General features: G+C 41.4%; 1 protein-coding gene across 5 annotated transcripts in view; it reads left to right on the top strand.

The window, feature by feature from the left end:
* The first annotated feature begins 3545 nt into the window (after window positions 1-3545).
* The window catches only part of LOC129823716 (RNA-binding Raly-like protein), a 59615-nt gene continuing 45242 nt past the window's right edge, over window positions 3546-17918 (top strand). For 2 of the 5 annotated variants that reach the window (XM_055882661.1, XM_055882663.1), the window contains exon 1: window positions 3550-3994. In XM_055882661.1, coding sequence (XP_055738636.1) covers window positions 3972-3994 — 23 coding nt within the window. In that variant the 5' untranslated portion in view covers window positions 3550-3971. Of the gene's footprint in view, window positions 3995-17918 lie in introns of all 5 variants that reach the window. The other 3 variants (XM_055882660.1, XM_055882664.1, XM_055882662.1) reach the window with 3 other exon arrangements.

The following is a 17918-nucleotide window of genomic DNA, read 5'->3' as shown; positions in this document are numbered from 1 at the left end:
GTATGGTATTCTAGATACAGATACAAAGTGCAGACAAGTGGATGCAGGATAACTTTGTCAGTTCTATCAGTAACGCCTTTGTCACCTTTTATACAGAACTCTGGTCACATGACACATGACACTTTATAGGCTTGTTGTGAAGAGAATTACTAAATTACTGCATTACTAAATACTGCATTACTGAATTACTAAATTACTGCATTACTGAATTACTGAATTACAGCATTACTAAATTACTGCATTACTGCATTACTAAATTACTGAATTACTGCATTACTGAATTACTACATTACTGAATTACTGCATTACTAAATTACTGCATTACTGAATTACTGCATTACTAAATTACTGCATTACTGAATTACTGCATTACTAAATTACTGAATTACTGCATTACTGCATTACCAAATTACTGCGTTACCGCATTACTAAATTACTGCATTACTGAATTACTGCATTGCTGAATTACTGCATTACTAAATTACTGCATTACTAAATTACTGCATTACTGAATTTCTGCATTACTGAATGTAGCAGATTTTCAAAGCTACTGGTTTTCGTCATTATATTCCACCTCTCTCTGATCATATATATTTTAATTCATTCTATACGTTGTGTCTGTTAGTGTTTTAGTACATTTGCAACATTTTTATATTAAAATAATAATTATAGTTGTACTCACTACTCAGCTCGCAGTTACTACTTTAACACAGTGAAGAACAACATTAAAAACATTCTCTCTTTACAATGTGTGTACTTTGTTAAATTCCCCTCATATCTAGGCCAAAGCAAAGAAAATTCCTTTTCCAACTTCTACAGAACTTAAATTAATCAAGAGCTTAAGAACTCTTAAGTACTCTTCAGGGTTGAGCAGAGCTCTGTGCATCTCTACTAATGTGTCCTGGGGCACAACGGGTTTCATATAGAACTTTAAACACTCTTTCCCCATTAAACTTCTGCATAATGGTGAAAGAATCGCAACATAAATATGCATGCATGTTTGTACAGAAAGATCTTGTTTTGTACACATTTAAAAAGGTATTGATGAAAAGAAATAAAATGGAGATATCCATTCTATAAATACTATTTCTAGGAGCAAAATAAGGCCAGTTGGCCAAATGATCTCTTAAGGCAAGGCCTTTGCATACTAATTTACCAAGCCAATAGTTTGACACTAGGAAACCCACACCTCTGTCCTTCCCTCTTGTAATAAACTAGTGTAATTTAAGAGTCCCTAAGGCATGACAGCTAATTCCACTTCGCTCGACTACTGTATTGATTCACAGACTGTCTACTCCTACCTGATTTACATTGAAAACAACAATCTCTCTCTTTTCCAAATGAAAAACCAGGGGACACTGCTCGACAATAGAGGAAAGAACATTGAGATATTTTTTATTTTGTACACTCATACAAATTCATGACTTTGTGTAAGTGTTATTTCAGAATGTTGGCAACTTAAATTGTTTACTTAGTTCAGTATTATTTTTGATTGCTGCAATGTCAACATGCTGCTGACACACTGGCACTCTAATCACAGCACAAACACAAGGTCAAATTTGTATCTCTCAGAGACATCCTCATGAACGGCTAGGCTTTATCTCAGAGGACTAACACAGTCTTGTGGAGTGGCACAGGAGACCCTATAAGGGCAAAAGGTGAGACCCAAATGCAGACACAGGAGGCAGATGGTTGAGCTACGATATTTTTTATAACAAAAAGGGGTAGGCAAAAGGCAGGTCGGGGACAGGCGAGAGTTCATAAACCAGGTCAGAGTCCAAACAGTACCAAGCGATAGGCAGGCTCGAGGTCAGGACAGGCAAGGGTTCAGTGATCAGGTCCGAGTCCAAACAGTACAAGGGGATAGGCAGGCTCGAGGTCAGAATGAGCAGAGTGGTCAGGCAGGCGAGTCCGGCGTCAGGACAGGCAAGGGCCAAAACCAGGATGGCTAGGAAGAACAGAGACTGGGAAAAATAGGAGCTAGGAAAAATGCTGGTAAAGTTCGCAAAACAAGACAAACTGGCACAGAGAGACAGGAAACACAGGGATAAATACACCGGGGATAATAAGCGACACCTGGAGGGGGGTGGAGACAAGCACAAGGACAGGTGAAACAGATCAGGGCGTGATAAGAACGCCACTTGGCGTCCTACCTGGGCGCATGCCTGGTTGACCGGGGTGTCGGCGGCGGAAGTCGTTGATAAGTGCTGGATCCGTGACAGACCCAGGTTTCGAAACAGGTTAATGTGAGAGCAGACTAAAAGCTCTGACCAGATGGGCAACCATATCGACAGAGTAATGAAACAGATGGATGCACACTCCACCAGTCAGGAGGAGTCCAGACACCTATCTGAACTCTCTCTGAATCAACCATTCACCTCACATAGGGCCTGATTCAGACTTGAGATAAGTAGATTTCAAATGGACTTAAGTCAATTTGAAATCTACTTAACATGGACTTAAGTAGAACATTTAAAAAGATTTTACTTAAGTCAAATATTTTTAAATGTTTTACTTAAGTTCATGTTAAGTCAACTTATCTCAAGTCTGAATCGGGCCCATACCGACTGAACAAGGAGGATAGAGTAGTGCCCAAGTGTCCCATTAATGTATATAATGCATAGAATGTAAGGCTCTTGGTATTTTATCAATAAAAAGCAAAGACATTTAGGCAACACTTTATTTGTCCTGTTTCCACTGGTTATTGCCTGGAATTTACTAGAAAATGACTTTATATGGCAACAGTGGATCCTTTGAATCTAAATTACTATGATTTTGTCTTAGCGGTGTCTGTTTCTGTGGACAACACAGCACACAGGAGGCTGGTGAAAGGAGGAAACGAGGGAATTATTTCCCATCTATCAATCAGTAGTAAATAATAATACTTTTTTTTAAAGAAACCGGCAGACATTGTGGCTCCCTATAAGACCAGATTTGCCTCCCTCTTTCTTAGATACATGTCCATTGATGTGGTGTCAGACAGAGTATGCTTGGCAGACATGCTACTGTTCATTTATCAGTTTATTTCTCAGGAGCCCTGCCAGGCAGTACCATAGAATGACCATGTGCACTGAACAGAGAGTGACTATCAATGATAGAGCCCATTTCTATCACACTCCCTTCATAATGACAGTGTTGGCTGCTGTCCCTGGTGCTGAAATCAGCCTCCATCTCTTGGTTTGTTATAAAGTTGAGGAATTGGGCAAGAGGAATGTAACCACTCTCTAATTCATAGATGGAGACAAGGACAGTCCGAGGTCAGTGTGATAGTTTTAACCATATTTAGAAGTTATACACTGTTTGTTTAGCCTCCAAAGACATTGGTTCCAACCAATGGATTTGGCTAACACAAATCACACTATTTGGCACTTATACGAATACATTTGGCTTGAGTCTAGTTCAGCTCCAAATTCAGGAATATATAATTGCAATGAACAACACAATAAAAGTTGAGAACTACAGGCTACCAGTGCAGTGGATTAATAAAAAAAAACGTGCCGATGCTTATCACATGACCAGCTAGCGGCAGAGTGAACGAGAGCGCGCGCGAGGGAGGCAGAGTTATCCGGTACACAAACCTACACAACGTCATCCTCCCTCCGCTTTACGCCCAATTTATTTTTTAATTGAAACATTTTTCTCCCACTCGGTGAGTACCTTCTTCATGGCATTTTCCTAAGCATATTTTTGTCCTCTTTTCCTCCTTGTCTTGTTGTTCAGACATGAGAAATTTTGGTTTTACTGGTGGGTTCTAATTTTCTGAATGCAATGATTGGAATGTTGGATGCACAGAATTCAGCCTCTGGAATATACGTGCTTGCGGAGCTCTTGATATTTTTCATCCCTGAAGCAGTTGTACTCCGACACTCTTATCCCCGGTTCTTTCTTTCTTTCCTTTTCTCTTGTCTTATTTTGGTGTGGTTTTATTTGCTTCTTGTCTTTGATCTTGCTGTGGTCTTCAGGTCTTTGAGATGGGATTTTGCTTTTCAACTAGGTGAGAATTTAACTTTGCTTGGAGTTATTTTTTTTCGTGTACTTCATGTTATTTTTGTTTACAATTCCTGTCACTTTTTTTCACCTGTTTACGATAGGCTATAACAGGATGCTAGACAGATATTGAATGAATCCAAGTAATATTTCTACTCATTTATTGTTGCAGCTAATTTCTACTGAGTGGAAGCAGGCATACTTTCACACTGTTGACGTTGTTATTCACTGTTTGGAATTCCTGAAGGAAGTCACTCACTGCACTGGTATTTTGTGGAATCCAATCATGATATCTCAGGGAGTTAAAGCAGAGGCTCAGTTAAAATCGTGTCTGTGTGTGTTTGAGTGTGAGGGCTTTCTGCAGTCATTCAATATGCAAATGTATGCTGAAGGTCTCTGCAGGTCCCCTAATGATACATTTGATTAATGATGTGACCTTGACATACAGACTGGAAGCTTTAACACACAACCTATATGCAGGCTGATATATAGCCCAACTATGGACAATAACCATTCAAAAACATCATTTATATCTGTCTACCTGTATTGATACTTACAAGTTTAAATACATTTACAGGTGTCAAACCATGACTCATTCAAGCAGGACCCAAAGGATCGCTTTACAAATTCCTCAGCTAATTTACAAAGGCCTTTAGCTCAGTGGGCTAACGGGGTTTAGAGGCATATGGGCAACCTGGGCTGAATATCCACTCAGTTCCAAAATAACTAAACAAGGGCCTAATCTACTCAGACTCCTCCATACTGACAACATTGGACGCTGTCATTGGTCCAGAAACCAGCCTCCATCTCTGGGTTTAATAGGTGGGTGAATTGTTCAATTGGTATTTATTATGGATCCCCATTAGCTGCTGCCAAGGCAGCTAATAGCTACTCTTCCTGGGGTTTATTATGGATCCCCATTAGCTGCTGTCAAGGCAGTAGCTACTCTTCCTGGGGTTTATTATGGATCCCCATTAGCTGCTGTCAAGGCAGTAGCTACTCTTCCTGGGGTTTATTATGGATCCCCATTAGTTCCTGTCAAGGCAGCAGCTACTCTTCCTGGGGTTTATTATGGATCCCCATTAGCTGCTGTCAAGGCAGTAGCTACTCTTCCTGGGGTTTATTATGGATCCCCATTAGCTGCTGTCAAGGCAGTAGCTACTCTTCCTGGGGTTTATTATGGACCCCCATTAGCTGCTGTCAAGGCAGTAGCTACTCTTCCTGGGGTTTATTATGGATCCCCATTAGCTGCTGTCAAGGCAGTAGCTACTCTTCCTGGGGTTTATTATGGATCCCTATTAGCTGCTGCCAAGGCAGTAGCTACTCTTCCTGGGGTTTATTATGGATCCCCATTAGCTGCTGTCAAGGCAGTAGCTACTCTTCCTGGGGTTTATTATGGATCCCCATTAGCTGCTGTCAAGGCAGTAGCTACTCTTCCTGGGGTTTATTATGGATCCCCATTAGCTGCTGCCAAGGCAGTAGCTACTCTTCCTGGGGTTTATTATGGATCCCCATTAGCTGCTGTCAAGGCAGTAGCTACTCTTCCTGGGGTGCAGCAAAAATTAAGGCAGTAATATACATTATAATACAACTTTTAAACATTAAAATACATTTTACAACATATTTCACAATACATTAAGTGTGTAACCTCCGGCCACTACTGTACTACAACACTATCCAGGTGTACGTGTCTGTAGAGTGTATGTTATGTGTATGTTAGTGTGTGATCCATGTGTATGTGTGTGTATAGTGTGTGTGTTGTGTGTGATTGTCCCTATGTGTATGACTCTTCACTGTCCTCGCTATTTCATAAGGTGTATTTTTATCTGTTTCTTTCTTCCAGATTCATTGTTTGTATCAGTTACTTGATGTGGAATAGAGTTCCATGTAGTCATGGCTCTATGTAGTACTGTGCACCTCCCATAGTCTGTTCTGGACTTTGGGACCGTGAAGAGACCTCTGGTGGCATGTCTTGTGGGTTATGCATGGGTGTCCGAGCTGTGTGCATTCAACATGTCAATACTTCTTATAAAACAAGTAGTGATGAAGTCAATCTGTCCTCTACTTTGTGTCATGAGAGATTGAAATTCATATTATTTGGGTTAGCTCTACATACACAGCCAGCTGGGCTGCCCTGTTCTGAGCCAGTTGTATTTTATCAAGTTTTATCAAATTTTATCAAGTCCCTCTTTGTGGCACCTGACCACACGACTGGGCAGTAGTCCAGGTGCGACAAAAGTAGGGCCTGTAGGACCTGCCTTGTTAATAATGCTGTTAAGAAGGCAGAGCAGCGTTTTATTATGGACAGACCTCTCCCCATCTTAGCTACTGTTACTCCAAGCAGTTTAGTCTCCTCAATTTGCTCAATCTCCACATTATTCATTACAAGATTGGAGTTGAGGTTTAGGGTTTAGTGAATGATTTGTCCCAAATAAAATGCTTTTAGTTTTTGAAATATTTAGGACTAACTTATTTCTTGCCTCCCATTCTGAAACTGACTGCAGCTCTTTGTTAAGTGTTGCAGTGATTTCACTCGCTGTAGTAGCTGATGTGTATAGTGTTGAGTCATCAGCATACATAGAAACACAGGCTTTACTCAGAGCCAGTGGCAGGTCATTAGGAAAGATTGAAAAAAGTAAGGGGCCTAGACAGCTGCCCTGGGGAATGCCTGATTCTACCTGTGTTCTTTTGGAGAGGCTACCATTAAATCATTATTTTTTCTATTTAACCAGGCAAGCCAATTAAGAACAAATTCTTATTTACAATGACGGCATACCCCAGCCAAACCCAGACAACGCTGGGCCGCCCGCCCTATGGGACTCCCAATCACGGCCAAATGTGATACAGCCTGGATTTGAAATAGGGACCTCTTGCACTGAGGTGAAGTGCCTTAGACCACTGTCCCACTCGGGAGCCCAAATAACACCCTCTGTGATCTGTTAGACAGGTAACTCTCAATTCACAGTATAGCAGGGGGTGTAAAGCCATAACACATATGTTTTTCCAGCAGCAGACTATGATCGATAATGTCAAAAGCTGCACTGAAGTCAAACAAAAGAGCTTCCACAATCTTTTTATTATCAATTTCTCTCAGCCAATCATCGGTAATTTATGTAGGTGCTGTGCATGTTGAGTCCCTATAAGCGTGCTGAAAGTCTGTTGTCCATTTATTTACTGTAAAATAACATTGTATTTGGTCAAACACAACTTTTTCCAAAAGTTTACTAAGGGTTGGTAACAGGCTGATCGTTCAGATATTTGAGCCAGTAAAGGGTGCTTTACTATTCTTGGGTAACATAATGACTTTTGCTTCCCTCCAGGCCTGAGAGCACACACTTTTTTGAACCTTACACATTGAAAAGATGGCAAATAGTAGTGGCAATATCTTCCACTATCATCCTCAGTAATCTTCCATCCAAGTTGTCAGACCCAGGTGGCTTGTCATTGTTGATAGACAACAAGATATATATTTTTTCACCTCTTCCACACTCACTGTGTTTAGTCACATGATTTCTCAATTTGCAGTTTGGCTATCGGTTATCCAGCCAGACTTATTTGCATCATCCCTCTCAACCATAACATATTTAAATTCCTCATCAATCCATAGGGATTGAATAGTTTTTACAGTCATTTTCTTAATGGGTGCGTGCTTATTAGTAACTGGAGAAAGCAATTTCCTAAATGTGTCAACTGCAGCGTCTGGTTGCTCCTCATTAAAAACCACAGACCAGCAAATATCATCAACATAGAAATCACTACAAAACCTCTTGCAGGACCTCTTATACACAATATTAGGTCCAGCTTTTGGAACTTTGGTTTTCGTAGATAAGGCTACCATATTGTGATCACTACATCCAATGTAATTGGACACTGCTTTACAGCAGATTTTCTTTTAAATATGTGATCAATACATGTGGATGATTTCATTCCTGTGCTGTTTGTAAATACCCTGGTAGGTTGACTGATAACCTAAACCAGGTTGATGGCACTGGTTACAGTTTGAACCTTTTTCTTGAGTGGGCAGCTTGATAAAAGCCAGTCAATATTTAGATCATCCAGGAAATATACCTCTGTTGAAATTACATACATTATCAAGCATTTCACACATATTACCCAGATACTGACTGTTAGCACTTGGTGGTCTATAGAAATTTCCTACAAGAACGGGCTTTAGGTGAGGCAGATGAACGTGTAGCTAAACACAGTGAACTTCCTATTAGGGCACACCGTCTCGATGCTAACAGTATGACTCTGGTTCATAGACACATGATTACTGCATACAATAGCTATAGAGGCATTCAGGGGACTTAGAGGAGGCATTCAGGGGACATTCAGGGGACTTAGAGGGACATAAATAAAGTTACTTACATTGTGACTTCCAACGCTCCTGGGACAATGTACATTTGCTGCAGCACTACGACAACTCAGCGACACAATGGTAGGGATTATCTGAGCAAGGCTTAGGCCTGATGTGCGAGGGAGCCCGAGAGGTATGGGCTTGTGGTAGAGATCCCCTGAGCTGGACCCTCAAGAGACAGGGTAGAGGAAGAAGGTTGCAGGAATCTCTGAAAGCAGGTGGGGGAAACTGTTATCAGCAGGATGAGATCCCCCCCCCCCCCCCCCCCAAAGCCATTACAGCCCCATTCTCCAAAGGCCTCTGCCTTGCGCTGGGCTTACGGTGTGTAACGTGCCTCCACTGGGATGCAGGATCGATAAGGGGGATTAGGAGGTTGGGGTAGGACGGGAGGGGTGGGTGAGATGGGAGGGGAGAGGGGAGAGGGGACTTCACTAGGGAGGGGGTCTTTTCAGGGCAGCCCTGGCCAGTCAGTCAGAGAGTGGCAACACGGTGTTGAGGCAGTGGCATGACATCTAGGCTGAGGAGTAGAGAAGGAAAAGCTCTTAGAGTGGGACCTATCCGGGATACACTGCAATGTCTCAATTTACTTACTCGTCCAGCTCAGACATATATTCCTCAATAAGCTGACAGTTTCCACATTTTAATTTTGGCCGTACAATATTATCCTGGAACTGTGCAAAATAGGTGCAGGTCCTACATGGGATGAAACGTTAGTCTCTGAAGGTGGTTAGAGACTAGAATCCAGCCAGCACTAGGACCCACAATAAACACAACCAAGGCACAAAACTCACCAGCATAACAACAGCAAGGAGAGAGTGGTGACTTACTCAATAAGATTAAATGCTGGGGGCCATCAAAACAGCAATGTACCAGTATGATAGCCAGGAGAGAAGCACCTTGGAGGGGATGTAGTTTCTAGTACAGGCCGGTGGAAAGCTGGGAGCGTGGCAAGCGCTACACAGAGTCCAGAACAGTAAATCCAAGTGCAGTTCAAGTTTGGCAATAGTCCAAAAACATCCAAGGCACAGACGACCTACAACAACTCAAGAAAGCTAGCTAACTATGCTAAGAAATCTAGTGTTAGAGAGCTACGCACATTGGGAACAACTAGCGAATAACTAGCCAGCTGAAGAAAGCAACGTGAGCTAAGCTAGTTAATGTTAGCTAGTTGGCCACAGGCTTGACACCCAGTTTCGCTTCGTTTTTGTATTCTAGGAGCTGAAAAAGTCTCTCCCTTTTGCTGATGTTGAGGTGAAATAACCAATGACCATTGGATTATGTTCATGAATGCACCTCAAACTTTATTCAGGCTGTAACTCATAGTCATTCAGTTCAGAAAACAGGCTATGATCGGGGTCTGATCACTCCGGCTTCATCCATAACGACAGCATTAGCCACTATCCTTGGTGCTGAAACCAGCTAGGAGTTGGTTCCCCTCCTTTTTTTCAGGCTTGACTGAGCCCAACTTAAGACAGGCTGATATTGGACAGATGGGATGCCTTTTGAAAACCATTTCACCATTCAGACTGGGAAGGTCAGATAATAGATGGAGGAAACGAAGCATGAAATATGCTTTATATGCTATCAATACTTAGCCATCTCTCACTGGAGACTGTCTGGGAGTAGGGAGACTGACTGACTGGTTCTACATCTCTCACTGGAGACTGTCTGGGAGTAGGGAGACTGACTGACTGGTTCTACATCTCTCACTGGAGACTGTCTGGGAGTAGGGAGACTGACTGGTTCTACATCTCTCACTGGAGGAAGACTGTCTGGGAGTAGTGAGACTGACTGACTGGTTCTACATCTCTCACTGGAGGGAGACTGTCTGGGAGTAGGGAGACTGACTGTCTGGGAGTAGTGAGACTGACTGACTGACTGGTTCTACATCTCTCACTGTAGGGAGACTGTCTGGGAGTAGTGAGACTGACTGACTGGTTCTACATCTCTCACTGTAGGGAGACTGTCTGGGATTAGTGAGATTGACTGACTGAGTCTACATCTGATATGGCTACTGTGAGAAACCAGATCTTGATAGCAGCTTGCCCCTGAACAGTAGGACAGTAGTACTGAACAGTAGGACAGTAGTACTGAACAGTAGGACAGTAGTACTGAACAGTAGAACAGTAGTACTGAACAATAAAGTAATTCGACCATTATCCTGTTACAGATAAAGTAATCAGACCATTTCCCTGGAAGCCGATAAAGCAAATTTAACCATTATCCTGGAAGCAGATAACGTAATTAGACCATTATCCTGGAAGCAGTTAAAGTAATTAGACCATTATCATGTCTGCAGTTAAGTAATTAGACCATTATCCTGGAAGCAGATAAAGTAATCAGACCATTATCCTGGAAGCAGATACAGTAATCAGACCATTATCCTGGAAGCAGATACAGTAATTAGACCATTATCCTGGAAGCAGATACAGTAATCAAACCATTATCCTGAAAGCAGATACAGTAATTAGACCATTATCCTGGAAGCAGATACAGTAATCAGACCATTATCCTGGAAGCAGATAAAGTAATCAGACCATTATCCTGGAAGCAGATACAGTAATCAGACCATTATCCTGGAAGCAGATACAGTAATTAGACCATTATCCTGGAAGCAGATACAGTAATCAAACCATTATCCTGAAAGCAGATACAGTAATTAGACCATTATCCTGGAAGCAGATACAGTAATCAGACCATTATCCTGGAAGCAGATAAAAATAATTAGACCATTATCCTGGAAGCAGATACAGTAATCAGACCATTATCCTGGAAGCAGATAACGTAATCAGACCATTATCCTGGAAGCAGATAACGTAATCAGACCATTTTAGTTTGTTTTAGCATGCATGGGCTCTTCCACTGACTGCAACTATGACCAACTGGTATTAAACTCAAGATTGAGTTAGCCCACTGAGTTAAAGACTAGATAGTTCTGGGAACTAGTCTCAGGCATGGTTACTCACCCAATGAGTTACTCATTCCCCATACCACTTCCACTGCACAACTCTGTGGCCACTTGCACCATTGCCTGACCTTTGACCTTAACTCCAACCTCCACACAGTTTCCCAGTGGAACAATGTACCAATCCCAAATCTACCCTTACTTCCTATCCTTCCTACTCCCTATGTACTTGTGGACATCTGAGAGGATTTGACAGGTATAAGCAAATATGATAACACCCCCCCCCCCCCCCCCCCCTTGTCTTCTGATTGGCTAGGTGAAGGTATTGCCATAATGCTTATACCAATCAAATCTTCTCATTTCTCCACAAGTGTATACACTCTTAGAAAAAAAGGGAACCAAAAAGGGGACAGCCGAAGATTTGTGATTGGGCCCAGAATGACACTTGGACCATACAGACCGGGAAGTGTACATATTTTACTATCAGCATATTACTTACAACTTCAATGACCCATTTACTTTAGCCGGGTGGTGGAACGAACTAAGCTGTATTTGGCATCAACACAAGGGGAATGAAAAAAAAGAGAAATATCTTGGTGCCTGACTTTTTCCACATTTGTTGCATTACAGCCTTATTCTAAAATGAATTGAATTGCTTCCCCCCCCCCCCCCCCCCCCCCCCCATCAATCTACAAACAATATCCCATAATGACAAAGCAAAAATAGGGTTTTAGATTCTTTTTTATTAAAAATAAATACTGAAATTTCACATTCGCATAAGAATTCAGACCCTTTACTTTGTTGAAGCACCTTTTGCAGCAATTACAGCATTGCATCTTCTTGGGTATGACACTACAAGCTTGGCACATCTGTATTTGGGGAGTTTCTCTCATTCTTCTCTGCAGATGCTCTCAAGCTCTGTCTGGTTGGATGTGGAGCGTTGCTGCACAGCTATTTTCAGGTCTCTACAGAGATGTTAGATCGGGTTCAAGTCTGGGCTTTGGCTTGGCCACTCAAGGACATTCAGAGACTTGTCCCGAAGCCACTCCTGCATTGTCTTGGCTGTGTGCTTAGGGTCGTTGTCCTGTTGGAAGGTGAACCTTCTCCCCAGTCTGAGGTTCTTCTACTTTGCTGCTGAAAAACATCCCCACATTATGATGCTGCCACCTCCATGCTTCACTGTAGTGATGGTGCCTGGTTTCCTCCAGACGTGACGCTTGGCATTCAGGCCAAAGTGTTCAATCTTGATTTCTTCAGACCAGAGAATCTTGTTTCTCATGGTCTGAGAGTATTTAGGTGCCTTTTGTCAAACTCCAAGTGGGCTGCCTTTTACTAAAGAGTGGCTTCCATCTGGCCACTCTTAACATAAAGGCCTGATTGGTGGAGTGCTGCAGAGGTGGTTGTCCTTTTAGAAGGTTCTCCCATCTCCACAGAGGAATTCTAGAGCTCTGTTGGTGACCATCAGGCTCTTGGTCACCTCCCTGACCTCTTGGTCATCTCCCCGACCACTCTTCCTAGAGCTGGCTGCCCGGCCAAACTGAGCGGGGGAGAACCAAACTTGGTTCCAAACTTCTTCCATTTAAGAATGATGGAGGCCACTGTGTTTTTTTGTACGCTTCCCCAGATCTGTGCCTCGACACAATCCTGTCTCTGAGCTCTAAGGACAATTCCTTCGACCTTATGGCTTGGTTTTTGCTCTTTTATGCACTGTCAACTGTGGGAACTTATATAGACAGGTGTGTGCCTTTCCAAATCATGTCCAATCAATTGAATTTACCACAGGTGGACTCCAATCAAGTTGTAGAAACATCAAGGATGATCAATGGAAACAGGATGCACCTGAGCTCAACTTCGAGTCTCATAGCAAAGGGTCTGAATACTTATGGAAATCAGGTATTTATGTTTTAAATTTATTATAAATTAGCAAACATTTCTAACAACCTGTTTTCGCTTTATCATTATGGGGTATTGTGATGTCATTATGGGGTATTGTGTGTAGATTGCTGAGGATAATAAAAACAAAATCAATTTTAGAATAAGGCTGTAACGTAACAACATGTGGGAAAAGTCATGGGGTCTGAATACTTTCTGAAGGCTCTGTATGTGAGAGCCTTCCTAGCTGGCTGCTGTGTGTGTGTGTGTGTGTTTGGTTTTAATATCCTTGTGGAGTCCTCACAATGATAGTAAAACAAGGAACATTTGTGGACATTCTGCCGGTCCCCACAAGGAAAAAGGTTTAGGGGGAAAGGTTATGGTTAGAGGTTAGGTAAAATAGGATTTTGAATGAGAATCAATTGTGTGTGTGTGTGTGCGTGCGTGCAGTGTGTGTGTGTGTGCATGTGTGCAGTATATGTGTGTGTGAATGTATGTGGTATATGCTTCCATGCCCTCAAGTAGACCCTCCCAGCCAGTTGACAGTAGTGCACAGCAGTAGGTTGACATCTGCTCAGTGTGTCCTTTACTATGGGCTCCTGAATGGCGCAGCGGTCTAACTGCTCAGTGTGTCCTTTACTATGGGCTCCTGAATGGCGCAGAGGTCTAACTGCTCAGTGTGTCCTTTACTATGGGCTCCTGAATGGCGCAGCGGTCTAAGGCACTGCATCTCAGTGCTAGAGGTGCTAGAGGTGTCACACCCTGGTTCGAGTCGAGGATGTTTCACAACCGGCCGTGATTGGGAGCCCCATAGGGCAGCCCACAATTGGCCCAGCTTCCGGGTCAGCGTTTGGCCGGTAGGCCGTCATTGTAAATAAGAATTTGTTCTTAACTGACTTGCCTAGTTAAATAAAGGTTAAATAAAATAGTGTGTTCTGTTGTGTCGAAATGTAAAACGTTGATATTCAGGCCATAAACCCAGTTCTCAATCCCTTGAAGATGATTGGCATCGCAAAGGCCTTTTGCGCCCTTGTCTCTCTCTCTGTCACACACTCCCTCTTTCTCTTGCTCTTTATCTCTCTCTTTCTCTCTACTACAGCATCCTCTACATCATCCTCTTGCAAGCATACACAGGCTGGGATAGGTAGAACAATTCTTTGATGAGGTCAAAAGAAACATGGTGTGCCTCAAAGGCTTTGGAACCGCTGGAGGTTAATACATTGTAAGGGCAATGTGTTGCCCCTACAGTATATCTCATTATCCTTGATTAGTTGAGTCAGGTATGATTGTGCTTGGCTACAAAAAAAAGTGTTCCCTTGAAGGTACTTCAGTGTACCAGTTAAGGAATATTACTCCAAGGCAATCCATATGTGCAGAAGGAGAGGTTCCACCATATAAATAGTTTAGTTAATAAATTAACTAGTAATTATATTTCTATGGGTTCCACTGGGTTCCATTGGACTGGGTGTAGAATGGAGCTGATGCTCCTATTCTTTAAATCCATTTTAAATCCATTTGAATGATTCAGCAACGCCTGCTGCTGTTGGGATATTAGCTGAGTCATTTATAAATGTATAGCTACAATAAGGGAACAGAACGAAAGAAGAGAGGGAGGAAGTTATGAAAAGGACATTGTTTACAAGGACTTGTGGGAAAAGCGGGCTAAAAAGAGAAATGACGGATTTAACTGCATTGCAGAAAACTCATGAAACATTCAACTCAATAAAAACTGAATTATCTAGTATAATACCCATGATAAATCACCCAGAAAGCATTTGGGCTGGTTTTCAACTGAATTATCTAGTATAATAGCCATGATAAATCACCCAGAAAGCATTTGGGCTGGTTTTCAACTGAATTATCTAGTATAATACCCATGATAAATCACCCAGAAAGCATTTGGGCTGGTTTTCAACTGAATTATCTAGTATAATAGCCATGATAAATCACCCAGAAAGCATTTGGGCTGGTTTTCAACTGAATTATCTAGTATAATAGCCATGATAAATCACCCAGAAAGCATTTGGGCTGGTTTTCAACTGAATTATCTAGTATAATAGCCATGATAAATCACCCAGAAAGCATTTGGGCTGGTTTTCAACTGAATTATCTAGTATAATAGCCATGATAAATCACCCAGAAAGCATTTGGGCTGGTTTTCAACTGAATTATCTAGTATAATAGCCATGATAAATCACCCAGAAAGCATTTGGGCTGGTTTTCAACTGAATTATCTAGTATAATAGCCAAGATAAATCACCCAGAAAGCATTTGGGCTGGTTTTCAACTGAATTATCTAGTATAATAGCCAAGATAAATCACCCAGAAAGCATTTGGGCTGGTTTTCAACTGAATTATCTAGTATAATAGCCATGATAGATCACCCAGAAAGCATTTGGGCAGTCACACAGAATGATGCCGAAGTTCATTCTGGGAAAAAATGTAGTTATTCTATTATGTTCTATCCTATTCTACAGTCAAATTTCAATCAAATGTATTTATAAAGCCCTTCTTACATCAGCTGATGTCACAAAGAGCTGTACAGAAACGCAGCCTAATACCCCAAACAGCAAGCAATGCAGGTGTACGTGCACCTGTGGCTAGGAAAAACTCCCTAGAAAAGGCCAGAACCTAGGAAGAAACCTAGATTGGAACCAGGCTATGAGAGGTGGGCAGTGAGTACCACATCAGGTTAGAGTGGTTCATCAGATGACCTCCGTTACACTCTTGCTTCATCAGACCACCTCCGTTACACTCTTTTCACACAATCTCAGTTCCCCGAAAAAAAAGCTTCCATCATGTATGAATTCTCCAGAGGTAAAAAGGTTTGAAGCTGGTAGAAAGTAATCATTTCAGCAGCTCCTCTCAGACCTACACGATGACTCACTTCTCTCACACATTGGATATGATGGAATACTACTGGGTCTGTATACATCTCAGAGAAGGAGTGCTGATCTAGGATCAGTTTTGCCTTTTAAATCCTAATGAATAAGAGGGCAAACCTGATCCTAGATCAGCACTCCTATTCTGTGACTCATTGTGAATTCGGCCCTTGGATTATTTACTCTCCTGGTTGCAGTTACTCTGTTACTTTTTATACTGACTATAACTGACTGTTAAATACGTTTTCCTGGTTGTTCAATTCTAATAATTTGCCTAATTTCAGTTTATTTGACAAACTAGCAAGTATAGCGTAGAGAAACATCTAAATCGCTGTGAAATATATTTTCCATAACCAAAAATATAGTATTTTTTTGTGGTTTGAATATGGTGTTCAGAACCGAAAGTAAAAGACACAAAAACGAAACTTAACGGGAAGCATAGAAGTAGCACACATAGAACATATCTACCGCATCTTCGACTTCCTTTGAATTAGAATGACAGATCTATAACATACATTTCTATGTGACTTTGTTCAGGTCACCCAAAAAGTTACATATTGCAGTTTTAATATGGTGGGATTTTAATACTTCATAATTATTTACTTAACCAAAAGTGGTCTGACCATGTCCATCTAACATTTCAAGAGTCCCCTGGACTGGTATACTATATGGTTTGTTATGGGCACAGACTGAGTGTGCTTCAATGTCCTCTCCCAGCGTTGCCTGTAGTCATATCATGCCTCTTACTGAAATAAGCTCTAAGGATCTGCAGACTCATGAATATTGTAAAGAATGAACCCCTTTGAAGTGTTCTTTCAATTATACTTCTTTCCCATACTGAGCTTTAGCAATAACATAATCTCCTTTACCCCTACTGAGTATAAACAATAACATAATCTCCTTTACCCCTACTGAGTATAAACAATAACATAATCCCCTTTACCCATACTGAGTATAAACAATAACATAATCTCCTTTACCCCTACTGAGTATAAACAATAACATAATCCCCTTTACCCCTACTGAGTATAAACAATAACATATCTTTACCCCTACTGAGTATAAACAATAACATAATCTCCTTTACCCCTACTGAGTATAAACAATAACATATCTTTACCCCTACTGAGTATAAACAATAACATATCTTTACCCCTACTGAGTTTTAGCAATAACATAATGCCCTTTCACTCGGATATGTTCCGTTAATGGTGAGTAATTATGGTGGGAAATAATGCTGAGTAACTATGTCTGAGCTCAGCTGAGATCCAGTTTTATACAGAAAGCTGTGTGAACAAAGGCTTCTCTTTTTCAGTTGTACAGTCATCACAGCATTACACAAAAACACTGACTCTCTCTCTCTCCATGTCTCTCTCAGTCACAAACAAGCTGAGTACATTCACTGTAAGGCCAATGTGAGTAGAAAAGGTTATCCTGTGATATATCAGGCAACTTCTCCTGACTAGGGCACTGAGTATTCCTAACCATCTGACTATCACTGCTAACACATCAACTAATGACAGCTACTGACCGTGAAAGGGGCAATCAGCAGTTGATAGATCCATTTTTGGACTTGTAAATTCATATGTACCTGTTGATTCTTGAAGAATATAACTTATAAATGCTTTATGAGATTAGTTCAACTGCCATACCCCATCAGAGCCCAAAATATAAGCTCAAGTTGAAAGTTTTATTAGTCGTACGTATGGGATACGCATGGTATACATCGTCCAAGGAAATGCTTACTTGCAGGTTCCTGCTCGACAATACAACAGCAAGAAATAATAAAATATAAACAAAATAAATGTCTCAGTAGAATAGAATAAACATTTTAGCATAAGTATAATACAGGAAGGCACAATTTATAGTCCAACATTTACTGTATTGGAGAAGGGGGGGGGGGGGCAGTGTATAA

This window comes from Salvelinus fontinalis, chromosome 26, assembly GCF_029448725.1.
Source record: "Salvelinus fontinalis isolate EN_2023a chromosome 26, ASM2944872v1, whole genome shotgun sequence".
Taxonomy (NCBI): domain Eukaryota; kingdom Metazoa; phylum Chordata; class Actinopteri; order Salmoniformes; family Salmonidae; genus Salvelinus; species Salvelinus fontinalis.
Note: the sequence above shows the minus strand (reverse complement) of the source record. Positions and strands in the feature narration are given on the sequence as shown.